This window comes from Corvus cornix, chromosome 6, assembly GCF_000738735.6.
Source record: "Corvus cornix cornix isolate S_Up_H32 chromosome 6, ASM73873v5, whole genome shotgun sequence".
NCBI classification, from domain to species: domain Eukaryota; kingdom Metazoa; phylum Chordata; class Aves; order Passeriformes; family Corvidae; genus Corvus; species Corvus cornix.
This window is the reverse complement of record NC_046336.1, coordinates 25,055,218-25,080,889: the sequence shown is the minus strand read 5'-3', so window position 1 is coordinate 25,080,889 and position 25,672 is coordinate 25,055,218. Positions and strand designations below refer to the sequence as shown.

At 40.6% G+C, this 25,672-nt stretch overlaps 2 protein-coding genes across 5 annotated transcripts in view; one reads left to right on the top strand and one right to left on the bottom strand.

The window, feature by feature from the left end:
- Positions 1–14,880, top strand: part of RASGEF1A (RasGEF domain family member 1A) — a 156,579-nt gene extending 141,699 nt beyond the window's left edge. For all 4 annotated transcript variants that reach the window (XM_010400892.3, XM_010400891.3, XM_019286677.2 and 1 more), the window contains 10 exons: positions 1,820–1,957; positions 5,194–5,415; positions 5,700–5,774; positions 6,018–6,110; positions 7,741–7,843; positions 8,144–8,223; positions 8,803–8,994; positions 10,080–10,203; positions 10,470–10,542; positions 12,222–14,880. In XM_010400892.3, coding sequence (XP_010399194.1) covers positions 1,820–1,957; positions 5,194–5,415; positions 5,700–5,774; positions 6,018–6,110; positions 7,741–7,843; positions 8,144–8,223; positions 8,803–8,994; positions 10,080–10,203; positions 10,470–10,542; positions 12,222–12,246 — 1,125 coding nt within the window. In that variant the 3' untranslated portion in view covers positions 12,247–14,880. The remainder of the gene's footprint in view (positions 1–1,819; positions 1,958–5,193; positions 5,416–5,699; positions 5,775–6,017; positions 6,111–7,740; positions 7,844–8,143; positions 8,224–8,802; positions 8,995–10,079; positions 10,204–10,469; positions 10,543–12,221) is intronic.
- A 6,430-nt stretch (positions 14,881–21,310) lies between these two features.
- CSGALNACT2 (chondroitin sulfate N-acetylgalactosaminyltransferase 2) overlaps positions 21,311–25,672 on the bottom strand; it is a 33,979-nt gene continuing 29,617 nt past the window's right edge. The window contains exons 7-8 of the mRNA XM_039553613.1: positions 25,499–25,580; positions 21,311–24,360 (exon numbers count right to left, since the gene is read on the bottom strand). Coding sequence (XP_039409547.1) covers positions 24,068–24,360; positions 25,499–25,580 — 375 coding nt within the window. The 3' untranslated portion in view covers positions 21,311–24,067. The remainder of the gene's footprint in view (positions 24,361–25,498; positions 25,581–25,672) is intronic.

Genomic DNA, 25,672 nt, shown 5'->3' with positions numbered 1-25,672 from the left:
ATGGAGATGTTTGCCATGGCCTGAGGTGAGATTTTGAAACGTTTCTGCTCTCACCACTCCTTTTGCAGTTCCAAAAATTAAAAAGCAAGGATAGTCAGGATGATTAATTCTGAAAAACAGTTCTGTAGCAGCTTTTGGTAAACAAAAGTGGAGTAGGCACATACCTGTTAACTTTAATTGAGTGGAAGTGCACTCCCTGGCTGATTAATTGTCCATCACCACCTACAGATTATTCAGGCTCCATGCATTTCCTAGGAAATAAGTATAAATCGTCTTTTCCCCAAGGCAGATGACAGTGGGAGTTTGGAGGACAGGCAGCAATAATCTGGAGCTCTGTCCCACACTTGAGAAATAGCTTGAAGCTGCACATGAGGGGCACTGAGACGCTGCTTTGCAGGAGTGCCCACTGCTGGCAAAAAGAATGGTGATGTTTTCTTTTTGGCCTCCCTATCCAGCTATTCTGTGTTTCTCTCATTAGCAGCATCGATTAAATGCTGTCAATAAAAACAGGTAGGAAATGCATGCTAGCAGTTTGCAGGTCTTAAACCAAAAACAGCCCAAGAAAATTCCCTCTAGACTTACAAGGAGGCACTGGCTTATTCTCAGATATGGAGGATTCAAGGGTGCATGGTTTAACTTCAAAGTTCTTATCAATGATTATTAATATCCTCATTGACTATATAATGATGAGATATACTTTAAAAAACAAAACAAAACCAGCTTTGTCACATTGACCTTTGGTTTTGATTAAATAAACTGGGACATACCATCATGAGATGATGCTTTGGCAGGAGTTGCTACCAGCATTTGAAGACATTCTCTATTTGTCTTACAGCAGTTTCCTGTGGTGACACTCACATGTTCAGTCCCCTCCTGCCCCCCAAAGAGGCTGCTGGGCAGTGCAGTGAGGGAAGGGCTGTGCTGTGCCTGGGGGGACGTCTGCACTTACACAAGTGGGGAGGGAACACAAAGCAAAGCTTCCTCTTTTTCCTCAGTGCATCACAAGTTGGGTAGGAGGATAAATATAACCTGAATTAAGGTTTGATTCTTCTTGTTCTTGAAAAGTGTACTTAGCACTCACTCTCCCAATTTTATAAGAGTGCTCCCTTGGATGTACTGGTGCTGCTGTCCATCGATACAATGGAGGGGGGAGTAATTGGCATCCAGTTCAGGTCTAACTGATGAAAAGCCTTAGATGAGTCACAGGTAACAAAAAAAAAAAATTTAGAAAACTACTCTTCCTACTCCTTTCTGTGGATGATAGCTTTCTGAGCCAATACCTTTTATTTTCAAAGTCTGTTTTGATTTAGACATCGTGGAGAGAACACATACATCTTTCCTGTCATTCATTTATTTAATATACAGCTCAGTCTGGATGGTCTGATAAATTCTATGGAACAGAAATATCTTTGTGAACATTTTTCATGGAAGACAGTTGGTAGAGTGCTGTGGTTTGAATTCAAACACCACAGTACTGCTGCCTCAGATGGCGTAAATCAGCTTAAATCCCATGGATTTCAGTTAAATAAGTCACTTGAACTGTTCTGTCACCTTTGTGGTTTTATACAGCTAACCTTGAAAATATCTTCAAAGTGTTTGGTAAGAGACATTACCAAGCTATCATGAAAGGAGGCTAAATGATACTATTTAGGAATCTAGTGCACAGTGAAATATGTTCTTTTTTTTGGTTCCCCTCACCTGCTATTAATGCAAAGTATTTTCAAGGGTGTTTCTAGGTTTCTGTGAACCTTTATCAGTTAATTTAATTTGTAGTTAGACAGGTCTATGGTCAGTAATCAACTCATTGTTTCTTTCCTAGGCAAAACTAAAATCCTTCGCTGCCAAAATCATTCAGCTCCTGAAGGAATGGACTGAAACTTTCCCCTATGATTTCCAAGATGAAAAATCCATGAAAGAGTTGAAGGAGATTGCTCACAGGATCACACAATGTGATGAGGTAGGGGTGGGAGGAGGAAAAAAAAGTTAAGTGCTCAAGCAGTATTTGACAGCTGTTACATGAACTGTGCCATGTTCTGTACAATCCTGCAGGCAGTATTTTCTAAATGAACTGCAGCAGCAGTTGCTAAGCTGTCAGGGTAACCACAGGACATGGGCTGCCTGATGGACTTAATGGTCCATTAGCAGAAACTGTCTATGTCTAATCACCACACGTAAGAAGAAGAGAGAAAATAGTCATGACAATGTGAAAAATGACTGTGGTGTGGAAGGAGAAAGAGCAGTAACTATAATGGCTCAAGAGGATTTAGTAATGAATTACACGCCATCCTTTGTGCATTGTTACTACTCTGTAGGTCTAAGTTCTGCAAGACACACCAACTAGTTGTATCAAATGTACCCTTGGCCAAGGTGAAGATGTTTATTACTTAGTAGCTCATTCCCGGCTTCTAACAATAATAAGCAGCTGATTTATTGCAATGTTTCAGGTGACAGCCACAGTATTGCTACAAAGTTTACCTTTGAGCTCTGCTAGCTAGTCCATCACCAGTCTTAACAGCTCTGAGTTTCTAGCCTGTGAAGAAAACTAGGCCTTGAAAAAACCTTCTAAAGCAAACAGATAAAGCAAATTGGAATAAAACCAAGGGCTGTTGGTTTTTGGCGGAGGGGGGAGCAAGGGGGCCAGGGGAGGGGGGTTGTTGGGGTTTTTGTTTATTTTGGCTTTTTTAGAACACTCACAAAGCCTACACGTTTTGTTCATTGGGAAAGTCACTGTTAACAACCAATAGAACCATTAGGAGGAACTGGGAAGACAGTGGTAGTAGGTGTTTTTGTTGATTCAAGTACAGAGAAAATGAAGAACAACAGGTCTGACAGCACGGCATGAATCAGGGGTGGGACAATAGAGTGAGGTGTTGCCAAGCAGTCAGAAGGAAGCACGTTGGTTTTGTTGCATCAGCAAAGATGTTTGCCCGGGTGCTGTATGAGAATGGCAGTGCCTCAGCAGGAGGGAAGAGGAAATGGGACTATAACATGCCTTCTCTTCTCTTTGCAGACAAGGGCAGAGGGGTGCATGTGGGCAGAGGTAGTACTGTGAAAGGGGACTTGGCAGAGGCTTTATTTAGAGTCTCTATCTTAGTATTGAATTTGTCTGTCACTTTGAACTAGAAAGAAGTTGTGCCCTTTCTTTCTTTCTCTTCCCCTCCCTTCCCACTCTTATGTATGAATAATTGTCATTTGAGAAAAACCTGTATTCATGGCATGGCTCAGTGCTGTGGTGTCCGAGGCATGTGATGACATCCATTAATTACAGCACCACCATATTTACCCCCTTAACAAGGCTACCAGCCAAGTTCCATCATTGTAGATCTGTGCCCCCTGTGACCCTTAGGAAATACTAATTTGAAGCTGACAACAAGCAGCTCTCACAGTAAGTTTTTGTTACCACATCAAATTACCCTCCATACTATGCCTCAGCGTGGAATTATGGTAAAGGCTGGGGGTTTATTTTGTATTTTAAAGCTTTTTCAAATCCCCTTAAGGATACTGTTCTTCTTACATAAGGCAGAAAATCAACTGAGAGCACACACAAATCAGTCAGGTGTTGTCCTAGTGATATCAGTCAGCGTACCAAATAGCTAAAGCTACAGCCAGGATTGCACCCCAAAGTTGGTAAAAATGAACTCAAACAAGTACAAATCATTGTACAGTCACTGGCTTATCTTCCAAAGTGGTAGGGAAAATTAGGGTAAAACTAGTAATTAAAGGAAACTGTTAAAACTCTTAAGGACATTTGTCTAAGCATTAAGATGCTATAAATTCATAATAGCTGAAGTAAGCCATGGCTTTTCATGTCTGAGTTTCTTTGTTCACTTTTGCATAATGTCTGCAATACTCTCACCTATCTTCAAGTGTCATTTTCTACAATCCATATCAGCAAGTCTGCTTCCTCCCAGACACGGGGGCAAGTCAGGCACAGCAGCTGAAGACAAACCACTCACAGTGGGAAGCTCAGCACACCAGAGAGCGGAATTCTGCTTTGTTTCAGTTGCCTCCACCAGGCTCCCTTGGCATTTCTGAACACTTGTAGCACAGTATCAGAAATTACTCCAGACAGCTGCTGTTCAGCAGTAATCCAGCCTCAAGATGAGCTACACTGCCTTCAGCTTTTCATTTGATTTCACTTGGGAGTCAGATTATTGCCTTGTAAACCCCATTCTGACACCATTATTGCTTAATTATAGCACGCAATATACAAGTATTTGGTAGTCATCATCTCTCACATCTGCTACATAATTTCAGTCATCGCTGCACATTAGTGGCTCCTTTGAATGGTCACAGATTCATTGCAGTTCTTTCTAGCATGTCCCATTGACTGGCAGAAGTGAACCTTGTGGTTAACTTCAAGAAAAGTAATTTGCATGAAAGCAAGAGAATGATTCTGTGAGGAAAAGAAGGACTATCTGGGTGAATTAATTTTCCCAACAGCAGAAGAAACCTAGGTCACTTAAAGCAGTAGCAGACAGAATGGAGGACTAGGAAAGTGATCAAGTTAGCTCTCTGGAGTTGATCTCAGAGAAATGGCTATAGGACACAATGGCAGAAAAAAAAAATCCCCTTAGTTGTCAACACACTGAGCAGATGGATTATGTTCCTGCGGCTTTACCTTTCAATGAATCCTTACAAATCTTATGTTTCAAATCTGCACATGATAAACAGGAAAGGCATTTTAGTTGTCCAAGAACATGATATATATTGTGCTCTTATATAAATATTTGGATGCTGTAGCTATTCAAAGCTAAGTCAGGATATTTTAGGGCTATATTCCTGGATATCATGTGAATTCCCTGGATTCCGCTTGGGCTAGACAGACTGGATTCATCAGTGGGTCTGATCAGAATGAGAGCTTTTTGGTATTTGGTACACAGAGGTTCCAGGAAGCCTTGTGCAAGGAACTCCAGCACCTTTCAGGTGCCCGCTGCAGCTGCTCACATGGATGCCCTTGAAATGGGGCACTACCCAAAGGAGCAGAGCAGCCAGCCAAGCAGGCATAACCATGTCATTATGGAGTTGTGTGGGAATTTAGGACAAGGTCATTTGTCACAGAATGATCAGCTCAGAAAAGATGAAAGAAAATGGATAATAGGCATTTATTTTTCCGAGGCAGAAATTCTCTGGTGATCCATGTCTGCAATAGCTAAAGGTTTTCAGCAGTTGTTGTTTCTCCCTTTTGCTTAGGAAAATGGAACAGTGAAAAAGATCATTAGCCAGATGACACAGAATCTCCTGATGGCCCTCTCTGCACGGAGCCAATACCAGGAAATCAGAGAGAAATTCCGGCAGCCCGTTACTGACAAGGGCACCATCCTCAAAACCAAGCCCCAGTCAACTCAAAAGGACATCCTGAGTGTGTGCTGTGACCCTCTGATCCTGGCACAGCAGCTGACCTACATCGAACTGGTGAGACACTGATTGGGGGGCAGTATTCTGTTTTCCATTTACTAAATATTAATATATTCATCAATATGAATTTTGCTATGGCTTCACTGAGAGCCTCCAGTGTATTAATAGCAAAATACCAAGTCAAGTAATGAACAAGAGCAATTAGGTACACTGATAAAAGCACCTCACACACCTACACTGTAGGAAGATAAAGTTACCAAAAAGTTCTCTTAACCTTGATTTTTTTCACTGAACTCTCTGTTTGTCTGTACAATGACAATCTCTCCTCTCTCCAAACACAGGAAAGGGTGAGCAACATTTACCCAGAGGATCTGATGCAGATTGTCAGCCACATGGACTCCCTGGATAATCACAAGGTACAAAAAGGTGTACAGAGGGAAAAAGAAACAAAAATGAACCAGCGTAAAGGATAGTACTCCATCATTTTGAGTACAAGAAAGTGCAAGAAAGACTGACATTTTCTAAGCTTCTTTAAGCTCATGCCTTAAAAAATGTGCAAGAGGATTTTATCAAGATATGAAGAGGAAGCTCATCCTTTGGTAAACTTTGACTTTATCATGACACAGGGGAGGTTTAACGAGCGACCTGTTCTCTTACAGTGCCGAAGTGATGTGACCAAAACCTATAATTTGGAGGCCTATGACAATTGGTTCAATTGTCTCAGCATGCTGGTGGCTACAGAGATTTGTCGGGTAGGTATTCATAGAAAACAAGATAGCAAAGGGATCCTAGCCTTAAGGACAAGAGGCAGGCAGTGGTCTAAATGAGATTTAAACATTAGCAGTGCAATTAAAGATAATAGCATTATTCAAGCATTAAGTTATTTGCATGCTCATATGATTAAGAGTTCAAGGCTATGTTCTCTAATTTTGTGCAGCTGCATTAGTCATGCAGTGAAATGGAACTTGTGTGGACTGAGTTAGGAGCTCTTCTGGATTTATCTTTTTTTAAATGCATCAGAAGATTCTTTAAAAATACTTATCTTTAAATGCAGATTTACCAAAAAACAGCTGTCCTTCCACTGCATTTAGATAACATTAGCACTGTCATATATTTATTTTAAATTTATATTCATTCATTCTGTTCATACAATATTCACTGCAGAAAAATCAAGAATAAGCTTTTTTTAAAGTCTGGAAAGAAAGTGGACTACTTTAAAGGTTAAAAAAAAAAAAGAGGGAAAATAACCTTATTAGAGGTTAAGGTAACTTCTGTCATATAATAAGCAAAGAAATGGAAGGTGTATTGCCCCAGAAACCTTTTTTTTTCCTTCATGTGTGTTCTCTTTTTAGCTTCTTATTAGATTATTCTTTTTAGATTTCTATTAATTCCAGTTCTATCAAATGGGATTTTCACTATTCCTGCTTGGTCAGTAGCCCTTCTGTGGAAATCCCAAAGCCTGCTGCATTTTCATGAAGTCCAGTGTACTGATCCTAAACTCTTCAGATTTCCTGCTCTCAGAAATGTATTGCAAAGGCACACCAAGACACTTCCAGAGCTGGCTGGTAGGGCTCATACATTTAGTAAACCATCAAAGAAAGGTTTTAGCACACTGAGGGCTAAGCCAGGCCTTCAACTGCTGAATCATTTTCTTTTGATATGACAGAAACTAAAGTACTTAGGTCAGAGAGTTTGCAGTCACTGCTTAGGAGCCATTTTTATATAAGCCAGACAGAACTTTTAGGTTTAAACAGGGAAAATACTTTCATGAATGAATGCAGTCCAGGCAATAATTAATTTTGCTTTACCATTTATAAAAGAACTTGCAAATCAGATGTTCAGCATCAGTTGCTTGATCCTGTGCATGTTTGCATGAGTGGGAATTTGTATATTTGCTCATCATCACTACCTGCTCTCAACAGGTCCTTTGGAAGTACAGGCGGCAGAATGAGAACAGCAGGATGGGGCAATTGTTTTCTCTCATATTTAAGTTCCATGTCCCTGATCTTAAGTCTGTCCAGTGCTTTCCCCCCCTTCTTGAGAGGTTTAAATGCTTTACATACATTCTTTCTGATAGCAGTGTCACGTTATCTTCCTTTTCCAGTAACAGGAAATTGCTGAAAGTGTCCAGCGTGTTTATGCAAAACTGCCTAAGACACAGAGGACTTCCCTGTGTAAACAAAAGTCTGCACTCCCCCACAACTACACAAATAATTGGTAGTCACCCCAAATATTTCTGCTGTTTTATTAAAAATTAATCTTAACAAACTATCCTGAGGCCTATATTAAGATTTAGCTGGAAAAAGTGCCTTTGGCTGGACAGCCTATCCAAAATTCAGACCATCCCTTCTCTCTTAACAGACCTCGGTGGTTTTTTTCCAGGTTGTAAAGAAAAAGCAGCGTACGAGAATGGTGGAATTTTTCATTGATGTGGCAAGAGAATGCTTCAACATTGGAAACTTCAACTCGATGATGGCTATTATCTGTGAGTACCCTTAACACAGATGGCAAAGGGCGCTCCATTTTACAACCTGACTGGTGAGACTGTGCTCATACTTGCCCTAAATTGGCCAACCACATTAGCATGCACACTTCCACAGGGACAGTATCTGCCAGTGACAGATTAACGTGTGGGTAGGTGAGCTTTAGCTACAGCTTCTGATTGTCAAGCTGAAACACCTTCCAGAATCTTATGATATATGTGCTGATACATAAGCCCAGGTATATTAGCCCTGCATTTTTTTCAACTCAGTTGTTTCTTTGTCTCCTCTCTCTTTGCATTCAGCTGGCATGAACTTGAGCCCTGTGGCACGGTTAAAGAAAACCTGGTCCAAGGTCAAAACAGCCAAATTTGATGTTTTAGAGGTATGTATAGTTTTGACTTTATATAGAAATCAAATAGTTTCATCCAAACCTCTGCTACTCTGCCAGAGATCAGAGACACCTCTGTCAGTGGTTACCAGCACATAAACATTATGAGACCGTTTCCTCCATTTCAAACTCTCTAGATTATTTCTTCCTAGCATATTTTTGCCCATTTCACATCAGTTTCCACTCCAGTGAATTCTGCCGTTAAAACTAATTAGAGGACTCCACCTAGTGGAGACCTGCATGCAAACCAAACCTAATTGGAACCATCGTCAGAAAGAGAGGTGACAGCAAGGAGAATCTTGGTTTATCCCCGAGAGTCATTTATGATTTCCTTTCAGTCTGCTTTGTTAGTGGAATAGATGCAAAGTCAGTACAGAACTCTCCTTCCAATGAAGGTAGAATTCAGAAGAACTTGCACCCAGACCTGATTAATATAAAGGTACTCTGTCGTGAGAGTTTAAGAGGGGCCAAATGAAGTTACGGAGAATGAACTCTGATGGTTAGAGCAAAGCTTTTTATTTTTAGGAAACATGCATTACCTGACTGCCTTTTCCACCCCCTCTATAAAAACAGCACCACATGGACCCATCCAGCAACTTCTGCAACTACCGCACAGCCCTGCAAGGAGCGGCGCAGCGCTCCCAGACCGCCAACAGCAGCCGCGAGAAAATCGTCATCCCGGTGTTCAACCTCTTCATCAAAGACATCTACTTCCTGCACAAGATACACACCAACCGCCTGCCCAACGGGCAGATCAACTTCAAGGTAGGGCTCTGCTCCAACAGAAACTGCACTGCCGCGTAAACCTGGAGTACTGTGAGCATTTCCCAGCTTCGGACTTCTGGGTCGTTGTATTACCCATTCCTTCAGTGCCCATGGGATCCAGACAAGGTGGTATCATTGTCTAGGGGAGCTGATTTAAATCAAATTTCTAGGAAAGCCAGCAGTTGCTTTTCTGTGGCAGCAAGCCATGATATCTGATCAAATTTAAAAGGTAACTTCAGCCTGAGTCATCATCCTTAGCTGATTGCAGTTTAGCTAGCTGTAAACACTACACACAGCCAGCAAATGTTATTTATCAGGTCTGCAAGGAAGGTTCTACAGCTGCTGGGTTCTCTCTCCCCAGTTAATAAACAGGCACGTCCAAAAGACCACAGCCCATCAAAAGTGCTTCTTGACAAAATTTTGTCAACATTGAAGCTGTGTGGGTGGAGGGGTCACACAGAACATACAGGACAAACCCCAATTAATTGTACATTTCTTAAAATCCTAGGAAGGAAAGAGTACCTAAATGTTCTATATATTATTTTGATTTCCTAAATTCGGAGAGTGCTTTATGAGAAAATCAGGTATGTCACATTTCATTTAAATAGAAGTATAGAAATGTAAAAAGTAAAGCAAATAAAAACTATTTACTGTCCAGCTCCAGTCACAGGCTAGTGTAGACACTCAATGCAGAAAATAGGCACCATTATATACGAAGAAAAGGTTGGTGAAAAAAATTGGAGGCAGAAGATCAGATGGTTAGCTGATAACAGATGAGGAATTAGCAGCAAGAGGGGGAGATGAAGGGAGGCAGAAGAAGAAAGAATAACAAGGAATCACAGAATATGCTGAGTTGGAAGGGACCCACAGGCTGCACAGCACCACCCTCAAGAGTCACATCATGTGCCTGAAAGCATTGTCCAAATGCTTCTTGAATTCTGTCAGGCTTGGTGCTGTGACAATTCCATGTAAGTCTGAGTAAGGGACGGTAAGAAGCAGCATAAAAAGAATAAGACTGAGAGGCTCTAATATTTCAAAGAAAGCAAATGCTATTTTAATAATATTCTTTTAATTACTTCATGCAGAAGTTCTGGGAGATTTCAAGACAGATTCATGATTTCCTGACATGGAAGCAGGTTGAGTGTCCTTTTGAAAAAGACAAGAAAATCCAGAGTTATCTACTCACAGCACCTATTTATAGTGAAGAAGGTAAAATCCTTTATTGAACATTGTGAGTCTTTCTACATGTTAAAATACAGACAAAATACGCAGATGAAAAATACTAACATGCAAAATCATATTTTATTAGTAATTTGATAAGTGTTGCAAAACACTTAAGTGTTGCATTGGCTTCTGATGAGGAAAAATTTCATTATATTTTTGCAAAGTTATATCTCCTGTATTTTAACCATTAGATTTTTTTTTTTCGGTTAAAGAGCTCAGGTATCTGATTATTTTTTTTTTTTTTTTACCAGCTCTGTTCATTGCATCTTTTGAAAGTGAAGGTCCAGAAAACCACATGGAAAAAGACAGCTGGAAAACACTCAGGTATGAGGCTTCCTCAGAACATGAGTCTTTCTGCAGACACACAGAAGCCTGTGACCATTAGCTTTTTCTGTCCTATTTGCTACCCAGCTTAAAACCATAATACAGGTTTTTTTCCTTCAAAATTTAAACCTGAAAAAAAACCAGTGGGGCTTGGATTTTGATACAGCTTTTCCAGCCAGGTCTATTGAGGCTGCAAGGTCACTGCTGGGACTGTGACAGAGAACATCCTTTGTTTAGGCTATCAAATACAGTAAAATAATCTGCATTTGTAGCAGTGTTCAGACATCATTTTCTCAGGGGAGCAAACCTACAGAGATGCTAAGAGAGCGCTCTCATCGTAGCTGTGCACTTACAAATTAAAGCTGTCCGTGTCATTAATTGTTGTCTTCCCTGATGGGGGAGACAGGTAGAGTTTTGCCAGGAGAAAAAAGGAGGCAAATGGGACTTCATGCTTCTCAGTCTCCTCTTAGGTGTTTATTAATTCTTATCTAAGGAGTACAAGCCACTGGCATGGCTTAAATATAGCACAGAGCAGAGAATGCAGCAAGAAGACAACTTATCAAGATTTCACAGCCTTTTTAAAGGTAAATTACCCAATGAAAGCTTAAAACACAAGATATTTTCACTTTTTTACCATTGTCCAACAAGTTCCTAAATCACGTAGACAGGAACTGCGGAATTCTGTATCCAATCATCCCAAACCACTATTGCTGCAAAATATGGAGTTAGTGAAGAAGGAGAAAGAAGCTTTTAACTACAACTTATCCTCCATTTTGAGGTTTTCTACTTCTATCTATTTACTATTCAAATAGACCTAAAACCTCTAAATTTTTCACCCTGTGATCATCTCACATGGTATTCTATCACCTAATTCACACCATTGTAGATTCTAATTCTTCCCAGAGGCTGGGAAAATTTTCCCATGGACAAAGGTCAAAACTAGTACTGTTCAGGGGGGTAAAACCTTCCAAAACAGGCAGAGAAATATTCTCTGAATTCTAGGTTCCCACAACAAATGATATAAAAGGATGAAAATTTCTAGGAAAATGCTAATTGTCAGCCTCCCCTAAGGAATAAAGTTTCAAAGACTCCTCATCCTTCTGAGAATAGGAAGCACCAGTCCCATGTACATGACGAGATCAATTAATTAGAATTTTTCCAATACTGAGGCCAAGGCAGAGAGATTTGTAAGTCATGCTAAACATTAAAATCTAACAGATCTGTTCCAGACAGAGAATGAACAAAGCCTGCACGCCCTGAGCTTTGTCGAGGCACATTGTGGCTTTGCTGTCCTAAACAAGACACTGTTTCCCACTGATCCCAGCATTTCTTAGGATGTCCACATGAGCTTTTCACTTATAACCTCCATGCAATGCACCTTGCATGAAATCCAACAATGTTCAGCCTGCAGCAGTTTAGGATGACAGAGGAACACATGTTACATGCCTGAGCTCATCCTAAGGGCCTGAGGTAAAGTTATGCAAGTTAAATTTTCATCTCATTTAATGTCAGCATCTTTATTGAAATGCACAGATTTATTCCAGTTTCTAGCTGTTGAAAATCTATCCCTTGAAGAGAGGCTTTCAGCTAATGATGCAAGATAGATCTATTGCCAAAACTGAAAAACTTCATTGTGACAGAAAAAATAATTGTATTTTTTTTATTTTTTTGTCTTTTAGGACAACTCTGCTTAATAGAGCCTGAGATTTTTGGATCCGATTTGCAGACTTTGAAGCACATCTAATGGACATGTTTTTACAACCTGAGTGAAAGACTTTGGACTGAGCTAAGAAGGACCTCACTGGATGAGGTCTGTTTTGTATATACAGTAACTTTTATGAAATAAAATGTGGTAAATATTTCACATGTCAACCTTAAGGCACTTACTGAAGGGTTTTGGGTTTTTATTTTAAATATAAGGGCAGGGCCCTGTTCTCAGAGATTAAATGTATCATGGGAGATGGTATCTTATTCTATCAGCATCCAAATTTTTATTTTTTATTACTTCCACCAAAACAAATACAAGTTCAAACACACATCCTAACTGAAGCCAGTGTTCAGGTTAAATACCCCATTGGACCAGTATCCTACAGAACACTCAGTATGTCTCCCTAGCTTTGAAATGAAGGCTCTCCTTCAAATCAGCAGAATTGTTCACAGATGTTCACAAGTGTTTGTTCCTCTCCTCCATCAGCAATTAGTGCCTTACAAGGTACTGAGCTTGTGTAGTTGTACCTTCTGACGCTGGGCTGGAAGTAAGGGAAATAAAAATATGGATGTCTCGAAACCAGCTACAATGTACTTTTTAAATAAGTGGAGAATTATGGCACATGAAGTAGAGTATACCTGCCTGTAACACTGATGGTGCAGCAAACCTATTTTTGTTACATGATTTCAAGAGATAAGAGGGGGTAACTGCTGGGGTCTGTGCGTTTGTGTGTGAGTATGTGTGTGTTGCACATGTGGGGATGCACACATGTCTAAGTTTTAATACTTCTGGGAACTATCCTTTAAATTCTGGCTGTCAGAATAGTTTGTGTTTTCTTTTTGAAAAATCAGGGAATTTTTTTGTTTTGTTTGAAGAGAAGAATGTCTAACCTAGATTATAATCTCTGAAAAACAGGCCTAATATGTTTGTTTAAAAAGAAGTTTTGGAAAACAAAAAAATCAGCATGGGCCAGGGAAAGGGAAGTAAACTCAGATGTCCAATTTGAAGTTAAGGCTAAAGTTTCCAAAGAATTTCCTCTCCATGAATTGGTCATTTAATTCCATTGGTTCCTTTGAAAAGTTCAGTCTGTACTTACAGACAGCTAAAACAAAGACCAGTTTAGAATGTAAGTTTTTTTCTAGTCTTTTGCAAAGCCATGATTAACTGTCTGGGACAGAACCCATTGAAATCTAAGGGCAAGCACTCTAAGAAATTAGTCACCTTTGAACAAGTCAGTACCAAAGGCGATCTGCAAACCCACTGATGCTTGCCATTTCTAATTTCTCCTTTTAGTATTGAGTTTACTCCTAATTTGAATATCTAAGTACCTGGAGAGTTTTGTCAAGATTCAAGGTATTCCTTTCCAGGGGAGAAAAAAAAATATAGTTAGGACTTCATCATCTGATCTCTGAGTTGAGAAAGAAAAAAAAAAATAGGCTCAGATTAAAACTTATTTTGTCCAATGAACAAATTATTACCCACAAATACCTACTTTTCCAGTAATTTTTCTCTGAAGGCTTGAGGGCTGAATATATGATAATAACTCAAGCCAGATAATTAGACTGGGCTTTTCTTTTTTTTTCTTTAAAAAGAAAAAACAAAAACAAACCAACAAAAATCCAACAAAACCAGTTCCTCTAGAGCTGACAGTGGTTACAGCCTCCCTAACACAGCCTTGCAGAGGACCTCTGCAAGGACTTATTTAAAAATGACCAGCTCTAGGTAGATGGTATTTACGTTATTCTGCCTTCTGTTGAAGAAGGGGCAAGACTTGCTGGACTGAGGGTCTGGTTTATTCCAGTCCAGCAGACTCTCCTTGCTTGAGTGCCTACAGCCAAGAGCAGTGCCACTGTTTGATGAAGCATCTGCAAGCACTGAGCAGAAATTTGCTCTATTGGCCCTGGAGTACGGTGAAAAATTAAAAAGAGCTTTCCCTCTTTGACTTCCCCCTTGGCAAATACTTAAAATTGGAGGAGTAAGTTGAGGTAAGGAAGGGAGACAAATCACCATTTCGCTATTCCCATAGCATTGGCATCAAAGAGAAACAAAAGCAAGTTACACCATGAGGAAGGAAGAAGTAGAATACTAACTACTAACAAGAACAGCCCAGGAAAGGGGAAGGGATAATTCTTATTACCTGCTGCTATTTTTCCTGTGCTGAAGTGCTGGCCTTCAGCCCTGGATTCCAGTAAAAATATTTATACTGTATTATTACAGTGTTTTGCACTTTCAGAGATGTTCTAGTTAGTAACATTGTCAGACACTATACGAGGGATTGTATATCAGCTTTGTTTATGGAACTGAAGTTTAAAAGGGATGCTTAAAATTTAAGAAAAAAATATATATTTGAAATGCAATTTTAGAACACTTTCTGTAAATGTATAAAAGAGCTTTCACATGAATGTGCACTTCACCGGTCAATCAGTCCAAGTACATACTTGAAATCCATGCAGTATCTACATTGGTTCCCTTTTATTTTTCCTCCCTACGTTTGATACATTCCTTAAATACTGTGTTTTGCTATTCTGAGCTGAAATGCTAAATATAAAGCTGTACCATAAAGCAGGATATTCTGTGTTTGACTGGATGTGCTTGCATTAATAAAAAAAAAGAAATTGCTTCAACCATGATTAACTTTTTCCATTGTTATTTTTCACTTGTAAATGTATCAAACCACAACCCAGAAGCTGAAGGAGGTGTGGAAGTCAATATGGTCAAATGAACCAACTGGTTTCTTTCTGACATGAAAAGCTATAGTATGAAATATTTAAATGTCTTCCAACAAAGGCAAGAGCAACACTAAGGCAACGATATGCTGCCACTTCTAATACTCTCTCTGCAGTAGTATTTTATGGATTTGATAGGGTCTGTGCTACAGAATATTTTTGTTCTCTCAATGGAAGTGTGTAACAGTTCCATTGTGTAAAAACACTTTGTGTCCTAAGAGTTGAATTTTATTTTTTCCTCCCTGTATTTGTCTTTGCACAGCAGAGCACAGGAACATTTGCTGGCTGCAGCAGACTGCAGGGCTTCCTGTGGCAAGGTTCCGTTGCCATTTCAACAACCCAGCACCTTTGGTTGCAACCACCACCCTTTGTCATGCCCTGCTGTACAGAAGCAAAGCCACTTCTCCAAGGTCACACAGAGCACAGACAAGCACAGAGCTGTAAGCAAAATCCAGCTTTTCTGCCCCAGTGCCACTTCCTTTCTCAGGGATATAAGCCTTGGGGAAAAAAAAAAAATTACATCTTGGAAGTGCAGGAGCTCTGGAAAGCCCCGTAAGCATTTTTGGTGTGTTGGAAACTCTCTAGGGAAATGGTTTTGGTAACCAGAGCAGCCTCACAGAGTTGAGCAGTGCTAGGCTCAGTCATCACAGCTCATTAGAAAAGATAATGATGTTTAGCAGCATTAAGAGGATCGAGCAGATAAGAGTCTTCCTGATGGCCAGTTCACACTCGTAATTAATACGAATATTGCGTCCCTGAAAACTCACTTCCAATTATGTCCCATCCAGTCATTAGGATAAATTAGCTATTTACACAGGCATAAGAGTAAACAATAAAATTGCTTTCCAGGCACTTCACTGCCACTAGAGCACAACACAGGGTGACAAGCAGTAGCTCAGTGCCAGTAAGGTACCCTTAGTTATGTTAGCAGCAATTTGATTTATCAAGTTAATAATTCCTGAGAAACAGCTTTCTTTTAGCAAATAACTCATGGGCAAAATTCAGCTGAGCAGTTAGCTGCCAACCAATATTAGTATACTTTTGGAGAGAAATCAGTAATTCTTTTGATGATGTGCTGACATATTTTCCCTTTTCAGCCTTCAATGTATGTAATTTTATCAGGGCAGCCCCAGTTTCCCAGCTAACCATAAAGGCCCACAGGCAGTGTGTGGAAGCACAGTTTTGAGCTTGTTCCCTGCAGCAGTTGAATAGGGCTGTGTGGACAGCAAGATACCTTAAAAAAAAAAAAAAAAATCAAATTGCAGAAAGAATGAATCTACAACTGTTAATGCATGTCATCAAGGAAGTTTCCAGACCAGAAAGCATGCAAATAGTAGCTTCTTTCAAATGCTTCCTTTCATGCTTGTCCCTGGCAAGGCAGGGATAACTGGGAATGTTTTGAGGTTCCAGCACATTTCTATGGGCTCTGACAGAGGTTCCCTGACAGTGCAGAGGTTTGCTGTCCTTCACTGCTTCCCAAGGTGGTCTTTGGAAGAGAGAGAAACCACACTTGGGGGTATTATTCTGCAGTGACTTGGAGGTACAACATAAATTATAAACATCTCTCCAACATAATAGCAATAAAAAACTGAAACATTCCTAGTGTGTCCAATGTTATAAGCAATTTTCGACGCCAGCATTTTTATGGCTTCTGGATAGCACATTCAGCTTTTGCACAGAAGATGGATGCAGTTGATTGCTGTAAGATAACTTAGGAATATTGGTTTATTTTTCTAATGAAATATTTAAAAAGCAATCAAGTCCTATTGCAAGCAGGGAGTGCTGGACAGTGTGAGACATAATCTGCCCTCTCCTTAAGAGGTGTGAATGAGGAAGAAATTCAAACCACCAGGAAATGCAACAACCAATAAATACACTGTTTCTGATCTATTAGGATGCAGACTTTACAATATCAGCTACTTAGGCTCCTGACAATAATAAAGGCACTTAAACAGAGAATCCCTATAAAAAACAGGGGTTGGCAAAAACATTACATAGTTACTCTAAACTGTTAGTAGCACCTACCAGGAAACAAAACCTCCCACAAAAACCAAAACTAAACACACACAAAAAAGTCAAAACCCAGGTCTGTGGCCACACAGAGGAGTCCTGTTTACAAACCCACTTCAGCACTAGGCCTGGAGACCATTTTATAGGATTGAAAGAAAGCTGAACACAAACCAAAGCACCAGCTTCAAACATCCTCACCTAATCCAAGGCAGAAAAGCAGAAACTTGAAATTTAGTGGAAATTGGCTTCTAGTATTTCTAATCTTATCTAGCTTCTTCAGATTCAGGAGCAATCTTAAAAGTAATGTGATTCTGTTTGGGGGCAGAAGCCAAAGGAGTTCCAACATAATCTCATTACAGAGAAAATAACTTAACATCTTTTTAATCCCTGTCACATGAGCACACTACGGCCTCTTCTGATTCTGAGACATTAAATTCATGGCATCTTGCTATCCATCAGTGTCAACACTGAAAGTTGCCTTTAAAATATTTACACAACACCCATTTGTTTACATTCAATTCAAAGAAGATACAACACTAATACAACTAACAACACTCCACCTCCACAAATATTTATTAAATCAAAGAAAAAAGTACAACATATAATCAATCACAGCAACAGAGCACTGGGGGACTCAGCAAACACAGTTGGAAGTGATGGAGTTGACTGAAATCTTGAATGTTTATGGCACTACCAGAATTTAATGAAACAGTGAACAATTGTTGTCTGGGGATATAATAGCTCACTGTTGAAGAGCAGATCTCAGTTCAGAAGAAAAAAAACCACTCCTAAAATATTTCAAAAACAAAAAATCCAAGCAAGCAATGAATACTTTGGCAGATGCAAACAAGTCCATTCTGTTTTTCTATACACCTCTTCCCTCACTTTACTACTAAAAAATTTCAGAGTAGCCAAGTATTCCAAAAAGAATTTCACAAGAACCTGGCAGCCAAAAAAAAAAATCACTTTTGCAAGGTTTTTAAGAGCACACAAACAGAACCCTCCCCACCTCTGACATTTGCTCTGTGGATGCATTTACAGGCCAGAACACCATCCCAGCTGGTCTCCAGTACCTGTGTGGCCCAGGAAAAGCTGTGACTTGCAACCTGAGAGTAGCCAAAGCTGTCTCAGAGCTGCTCTCCAAAACGTTCCTGAGCACCAAGCAATCTCAAAGGGTTTTATTTTTGCTTCAGCCTATCCCTTTAACATGATCATTTTCCCCATGGATTGTAATGAAGTCAGCAAGAGGGCACTTAAGCTTGCATAAGGCTGCAGGAAATATGTCAAAGAGTTCGGGCTCTCGCAGGGCCAAAGCTGTGCTGTGCCTGTTAGCTCGTGTTTCCACAGCTCTGCTCAGCTTCACCTCCTGGCTCCTCCACATCCATCACACTGGCAGAGTATCATTTTCCCCCTGCTTCTCACAGAAGCTCCCCAGTTGTTTCACAGCTGTGACTTTGCTGCCTGGGCACATTTGCCACTGCCTTCAGCAGGAGCCAGGTCAGACACTGTATCTGGGAAGGCTGTTTGACAGCCTCTGCATTACATATCATTGCATTCCACAGATACAGTCTTCTTTTAAAACAGCACTTCTACCCAACATCTGAGAACCCTCCAGTGCTGGCAAAGAGCACATGCTCCCACTGTGGACATGCAAATAGCAAAGCAATTGACCAAAAAAACCCCAAAACAAACAACCCCCACAAAAAAAACAATACACACAAACCTAGGAGCTGAAATTTTCAAGATCAAACACCACCAGAATCATAAACACAAGATCATCTTGCCACTAGCACAACAAAAGGCAGGAATGAGTTAATACCCTCTTTCACCTGCAAGGCAAGTACAAATGCAAAGTATCCTACCTATGAAAGAAAATTACAAAGTCCTTCACTAAGTTAACTTGCACCAGCAAAGAGTTTTTACACCATTTATAGTGAAAGATGAGAGGACACGGGTCAAGACACTTCAGTCATATGTTACATACAAGTCCTGTAGCTACAAGGCAACCTTGAAAGTGTTAGAACTAAAAATGCTCCAGAAAAACTCACCACATGACATGCAAACCTAGAGTAGCTCAAATAAACCAGTTAAATGACCACAAACTTCAAGTTCAGAGGGACTTCTTCACCCTGGAATAGGGCTAAACTAACCAAAACAGAGCTGTGTTTTAATAAAACCTTATGCCAGCATTTAGACTTAAATATTAAAAGAGGTTATTTAACATTCTACTTGTAGGTCAAAAGCAGTTGCTGCACAGCACTTCCATACAGATCCCAGCTACGACACCTACTCTTTAGACCCACCACAACACAGCCTTGTGAAAAGCAAATAAGGTCTCCTAGTGAAAAGGTGGAAGCCGTTACCTTTCTGCTGCAATCTCAAACATAACAATGAAACACCTTACTCAAAGCCAGGAGAGAGACCACATTTCTTAGAAAAGAAGGAGAAGCACCTTCTTCTGCCAGCTTCAGGTGCCAACTGAGGAGAGGCAGCTCTTCCCCAGGGCTAATTAACCCCAACTGCCCTCATTATTGCAAGCACCTGTGGCAGGGGCAGCCCCTCAGGGGGCCCCAGCAGGACTCTGCTGCTGGCTCAGGGGGCACCACTGCTCTGCACCTCCCCAAAGGACAGCTGAGCCCATCTCCAGCTGGTACCAACTCCCCAGGGCCTGAAGGCAATCGTGATGCTGAGGTTCACATCAGCTGGGAGCCGGGGCCATGTGAAGCCAGCGGCAAAGGGGCAACCAGGGGTGTGTGGGTGCTTGCACAGCTCCCAGGTGTGTCTCTACACAGCCCAAATGCACTGCTCAGTGCCAGGCATTCAGAAAAAATGTGCTATAGTATGTGATATACCACAGAGGCAGGGGTCTGCAGAGCCACTGCCCACCACAGAAACATGAAAAACTGTTTTATCAAAGTCTCCTTTGCTGTAAAGGTTTTCCAGTGAAAACAGGTGGAGACTTTTAGTTTGCAATCAGGCCCAACAAAGAAAAGGTGAGCATCGTTGGGGCATGAACCAAACACTGCTTAAGCTCATTACCCTCATTTTCCTTCACAGCTGAGTAAAATTTGAATGATTTATCTCCTTAAGATGTATTTGAAGAGTCACACAGAGCAAGAGCACCTCAGGCAAATGAAAGCTACACCCACCTTCAATACACAGAAAGTTTTATCATTACATTGATGAATCAATAAGTTAGTAATTTATGCTGAAACATCATTTTAAAGGTTATTTTAAGATTTTTTTTCCTTTCATTCACTGATCTGACAAAGCAAAAATTTTGTTCCAGTTTATATTTTGGCATGAACTAAAACCATTTAAATGTCTGCATTCAGACACAAGTGGCTAAGGTTTACCCTAACCCACTTCTCTTTCCCTCCTGATGCAATTCTCTTCTTGAACACAGTTTACAAATAAATTTTGGTTTTCATAGGTGTGTGCATCTCAGAGTCCAAAGGATTGTATGAAATTCAAAAAAACCACAGCATTTTCTTCTGAATGCAGGAGACCCAGAATTATTAAGTTTTTTCCACTTTTCCCTCTGTATTTGCTGATTCTCCAAACCAGTATTTACTAGTCTCATTGAATAACATTTTTAAACAAATTCAAAAGCACAACCTACATTCTTTCCTGCCAAAGGTGAAAGTGCGCCCTGAGCTAATCTCATCTTGACTTCCTTTAATGAAGAACACGTCTCTCTAGGGAAGACTACAGATTGTAAATTCATTGGAAAAGGTTAAAATTTATGTGGATAGCATGAAACAAAAAAAAAATTACTTCACAATCCAGTGGAGCATGTTCCTATTTAAACAAAATGTTACTGTATTTACTACTCTAGCACTAAAATGCAGTGACTCCTCCAGGAAACCACTTGGACCACAGCTTAAAAAAAGTATGTTACGTAAACAGCATATCTCAAAACAGGAGGACAAGGCCCAGACTTGGCCATGTAACCCAAGCACTGACCCTGGGCACACAGACTGTGACTCTGAAGCCTGATTCTTTCCAGTGCCCCAGCAGCACCCCAAGCTGCACAGCGTGGGGTTTATTCTTCCTCTGCACGCAGAGCACACCTTGGGAAAGCCAAGAGCAGGTCTTACTCTCAAGCAAGAGATTTTCGTATTTGAAGCATGATTTGCTCCCTTTCTTGGATGAAGTTAGGAAACACATGCAAGGAGGAGTTGCCCATCTTACTGGGAAAGAGCACACCTGCCCTGCATTACAGCTCACAGCAGCAACCAGAAAGCAGCAACACTGCTGCTCACAAACACATGCTTGTAGCACAGTGTGGCTGTGCCCAAATGCAGTCAGAAGCTGAACATGCTCAGGCAACTGAAATCACTTTATTATAAAGGTATATCCCACTATTTCTGATCTAGTTCCATTACAGAGCAAAAGCAATGGTGTGCATTCAGACACTGGGTGCACAGAGCTGCTGAGCTGGTGTGTGCCACAGCAACATCTCACACAGGTGGGTATTGCAGGGAGCTGAATTAAGACAAGGGAAACCCTAGGCCTGCAAGGGGTCCTCTGTCAGTTCAGACATCCTCAAATCATGAGCCATTTGGAATACTTGTGTCAATGCCCAACACACATTATTTCCAAGCATTATGACTTCCTTTTTACTCCAATGCATTTGCTTCCACCTTTTGGGATAACGAATGGAAAAAAGTTTCCAGAAGTGGTTCCTGGTGACTACATTCATCTCCAGACCTCCCCCATCACCTTCCAGCATTGACGCCACAGACTGGTCTTCATCACACAGATGGGGACAGCTGACACTGATCTCCCTCGCTGTTGCTGATAAGTACAACCACACAGTGGAAAACAGCAGAACCTAAGACATCTGGATATCAGCACTCTGCCATGTTTCCAAAACATGAGAACTGGGACAACTGGATCCTCCTGCAGTAGCGTCTCTGTGCTGAGAGCTGATGGGCAGCGATGCTGGACACCTGTGCACTACCTCCAATGCCATTCCAGGCTGTGTCACACAGGGGTGGTGTCAGTGAGAGGCAGTTCCAGATGCTTATTCTTGTGCAGCCAGGACAGCAGCAGTTGTCCTATGTTTTAAAGGCTGGAGTCTCAGGAGAATGCCCCACTTGTATCTTTACCCTAAGTCATAATACCAATGTATTTAATCTTGTTCTCACCAGTATCTTAAACTTTTTCTTAGCAAAAACCAAGATATCCAAGTGAGGTAACATCTGGTCTAAGTTTAAGTTGTCTGAGGAACAAACTCTCATATCTGGTCTGGGTAGATACCTGAGATGCAAAATTGAGCTGGCTGGATTTTCACTGCAAATATTATGTGAATCCAGTGCGTTATGCTCTGTACAATATTATTGTAAAAACGTATTTCAAAGAGACAGCTTAAAACAATTTCTAAAATGCAGAAGTTCCATTTATTATATTGAGAATATCAACTGCAAGAAGTCCTGCAATGCATTCTCTTCACTCTAAGTACAATACAGTACACCGTTCTCCACAATAAGTTACATAAAGGCAAATTTTATGTACATATAAAAAACGATCAGTGCCCAGAACTATTTGCACAACGTATCTGCTATTCAGAAATCAACCATTTAAGTCTTTTAGTTGCCTTCAGAATTCTTGAGCAAAATAAATCCATAAACAGATCATAATTACCTGGTTTGAGAAAGGTTTTCAACTAATATCTAAATTCAGCAGAAACCATGCAAATGGTTTAACCACCGAATTAGAATTCTCTGCATTCATTCTATAAACAAATATATTAAAAAAACGAGGCATGCCATGTGGTATCATATAAGACAACATGGAGAAAAATGACCTGCCTGCATTTGAACTGTTTATGCATCCCAAAACACCCAAAAGGGAAGTACCAAAGTAGTAGTGCCATTGTACAAGGCATTAATGAGACCACCGCGTAATTCTGCTTAAATATACTCAAAAAAAACCCAATAAGCAAAAAAAAAAAAAAAACCACAACACCCTAAAACATCCTCAAACTGAAAAAGTGAAGAATAAGGCTACTAGGATAATCAGTGGAATGAAGAGCATTGTATAAAGAAAGTCTGTAATAGCACTTGCTTTTTCAGTCACTGAAACAACTAAGAGTATATAACACCTTACAAAAACATGTCAGGAAAATGCCCAAAAGAGAAAGAATGCACAAGGACAACATTGGCATAATAGCAAACAGGCCACTAATAAATTCTTATGGGAATGAAAAGATGGTTCCTCAACTTAAAGGATGAGATACATAGGCAAGGCCTTGGAATAAGGAGTGGGGCCAAAAATATTTAAACAAACAAGTTTAATAGCACAGCTCAGTTTATAGAAGGGATGTGACATCTACTGTAGGAAAAGACCAGGCCCAGAAACCCCCAGCTAGAATGTTCCCAACTTGTCTGATCCATCACTGAAATAAGAAGGTGGTGTCTCCTTTGCAGCAGGAACTTCCATTATATGCTCCAAAATTCCACTTAAAAGGATTTTCATTCCCACCCCCCAAATTACTCTATATTCAACCATGTCAATGTCTGTTAATACAACAAATGCAGCACCAAGCCCTTGCTGTGGAATCAGCACCCTGCACAGCTGCTGTACTGGTCAGCATGTCCACACATCTTTCATGGTGAGATTATTTTTCCACACCTTTCTCTTGTTTCTACAATGGAGTCTAAGCACAGTATCCTTCTAAAGTCACAGTGCAGTGAGCCATACAGACTGAAAATACTCAAGACACAAAAGATTATTTCATTTAATTGTCAAAAGAATGCAAATATAAGAACAGAAATGTACCACATGGAAAAGTGTTGAATTGTACATTCCCCAGATTTTTCCAGTCGATATTGAAGACATTTTCCTTGAACTACATATGCTGTCCAATTTAGCTGAGGTGCTTGAGCTTGCAAAATATGTAGGTAACAGGGCATCAGTCAAAGGATTACTCGGAAAACAAATACAAGAACCAAAAACCCTCTAAACTCTTCTTCACTGAAAAAGAGAGGCACTGCATTTGTAAGCTGAATTAAGGCTGTAAAATGATGCTGGTTCACTGTGAATTTGAAGTCACCACACGCCCCAGGGGGGCCCTTCACCCCACAGGCTCACTGTTAGTCCTGTAGGCCTGCTTCCGGAGGTGCGCCTCGATCTCGTCCCTGAACACCAGCATGCCGAGGTGCGAGTGCGACGCCTCGTTCATGGCTTTGGACTGGATGCACATGCGGTACTGCTCCGGGGTCAGCTCGTCCGCACAGTGCTTCTCGTGCCACAGGTGGAACAGCCCGGGCACCGGCGTCCTGATCACCATGAGGTCACCGTGCAAGTACTTCCTGTAAAGGTGGACATCCTCGCCGCCCCAGCCTTTCACTTCCAGGTCAAAGCCCCCTACAAAAACAGCATCAGAAATTGTTCTTTGGGTGCACAGGGAAAAAGAGCAGCGCTTTCTGCGTAACATGTTACCAGATCTGGCATGACATTCCAGAAATTCTGGAGCAGTTAACTAAGTTTTCCATGCCATAGCATGCCAATTTGAGGGACAGGACCTTCAAGAATACCACATCCTTTGTGGTGGAAACTGCCCAGGACAGAGATCTGCTGGCTTCGGAAAGTCTCTTAGAGCAGTGTCTCCAAATTGCATTATGCATGACATCCCATGTGACAGCTGCAGTAAACTGTAGGCAAACCTCACTGGCTATGCTTTTGGATTATTTTTAGGAAGCATAATGGATTTTAGCAGCTGGAAAATGAAGCAGTCATGCACCATATGAGAAATCCTCTCTAAAAATGCCAGCAATTACTCCATAGGTCACAATTCAAAAGGCCGGATTAAGGAAAGGAACATGGTTCACCATTTTAAGTTCTCTTGTTTTTCCAGGACCACGGTGAAGAGCAACCCAGGCTCTTGCACAATTTCAAAACTCCAGAATTATAAAGTCTCCATTTAGCATGTACCATACAGATGGCAATATGACTGCTATTAGCAATCAGCCTGCATTCAAGCCATCAGACAGCACACAGGGCAGTATCATTAAATCTTCTGGCAGACTATCTTCACCACCATCTTGCATATTTAAGCACACCAAGCTGTTCTCAGTTTTAAGAACACGCCACAAGGGGGGGAAAGCGCATTGCTAAAGCCTCAAACAACTGTATCCAACTCTTCAAGGTTATTTAAAGGAAAGGATTTGAATGCTTCTTGTCTATGTGAGTGGCTTATTTGAGTGACATGTTTCTTAAACTTGATTCATTTGCTTCAAACAGACACAAAGTACAAAAAAAAAAAAAAAGCAATATTTTTAGAAGTTCTAGAGTGAAACGTTTCTACTGAAACTATTGTGTCTTTTAAAACATTCAACAGATGGGACATCAAAACTTAGAAAAGCTAATTTATCTCATTAGTCAAACTTGTCGCACAAGTCTGACTGCTGGGCTTAGGAAAATAATACAAGAAATTAATTATTTCTTCCCTGTCATTAGGTAAGACCAGAGAATCACAATTTTTTAATCTTTAGTCTCATCTTACCAACAGTCAGAAAGTCCGTCCGATATTGGCAAGTCATCCCAAAGCCAAAATCCCGCCAGAAACCAGAGTCCTTCTTGTGTACCTGCAATTTTAAACCAGTATCATTTTGAAATGTAAAATACAACAAAAGGAGGTGCATTGCATTTGGTTTTGCAGAAAGCTAAGCTCTTCCAA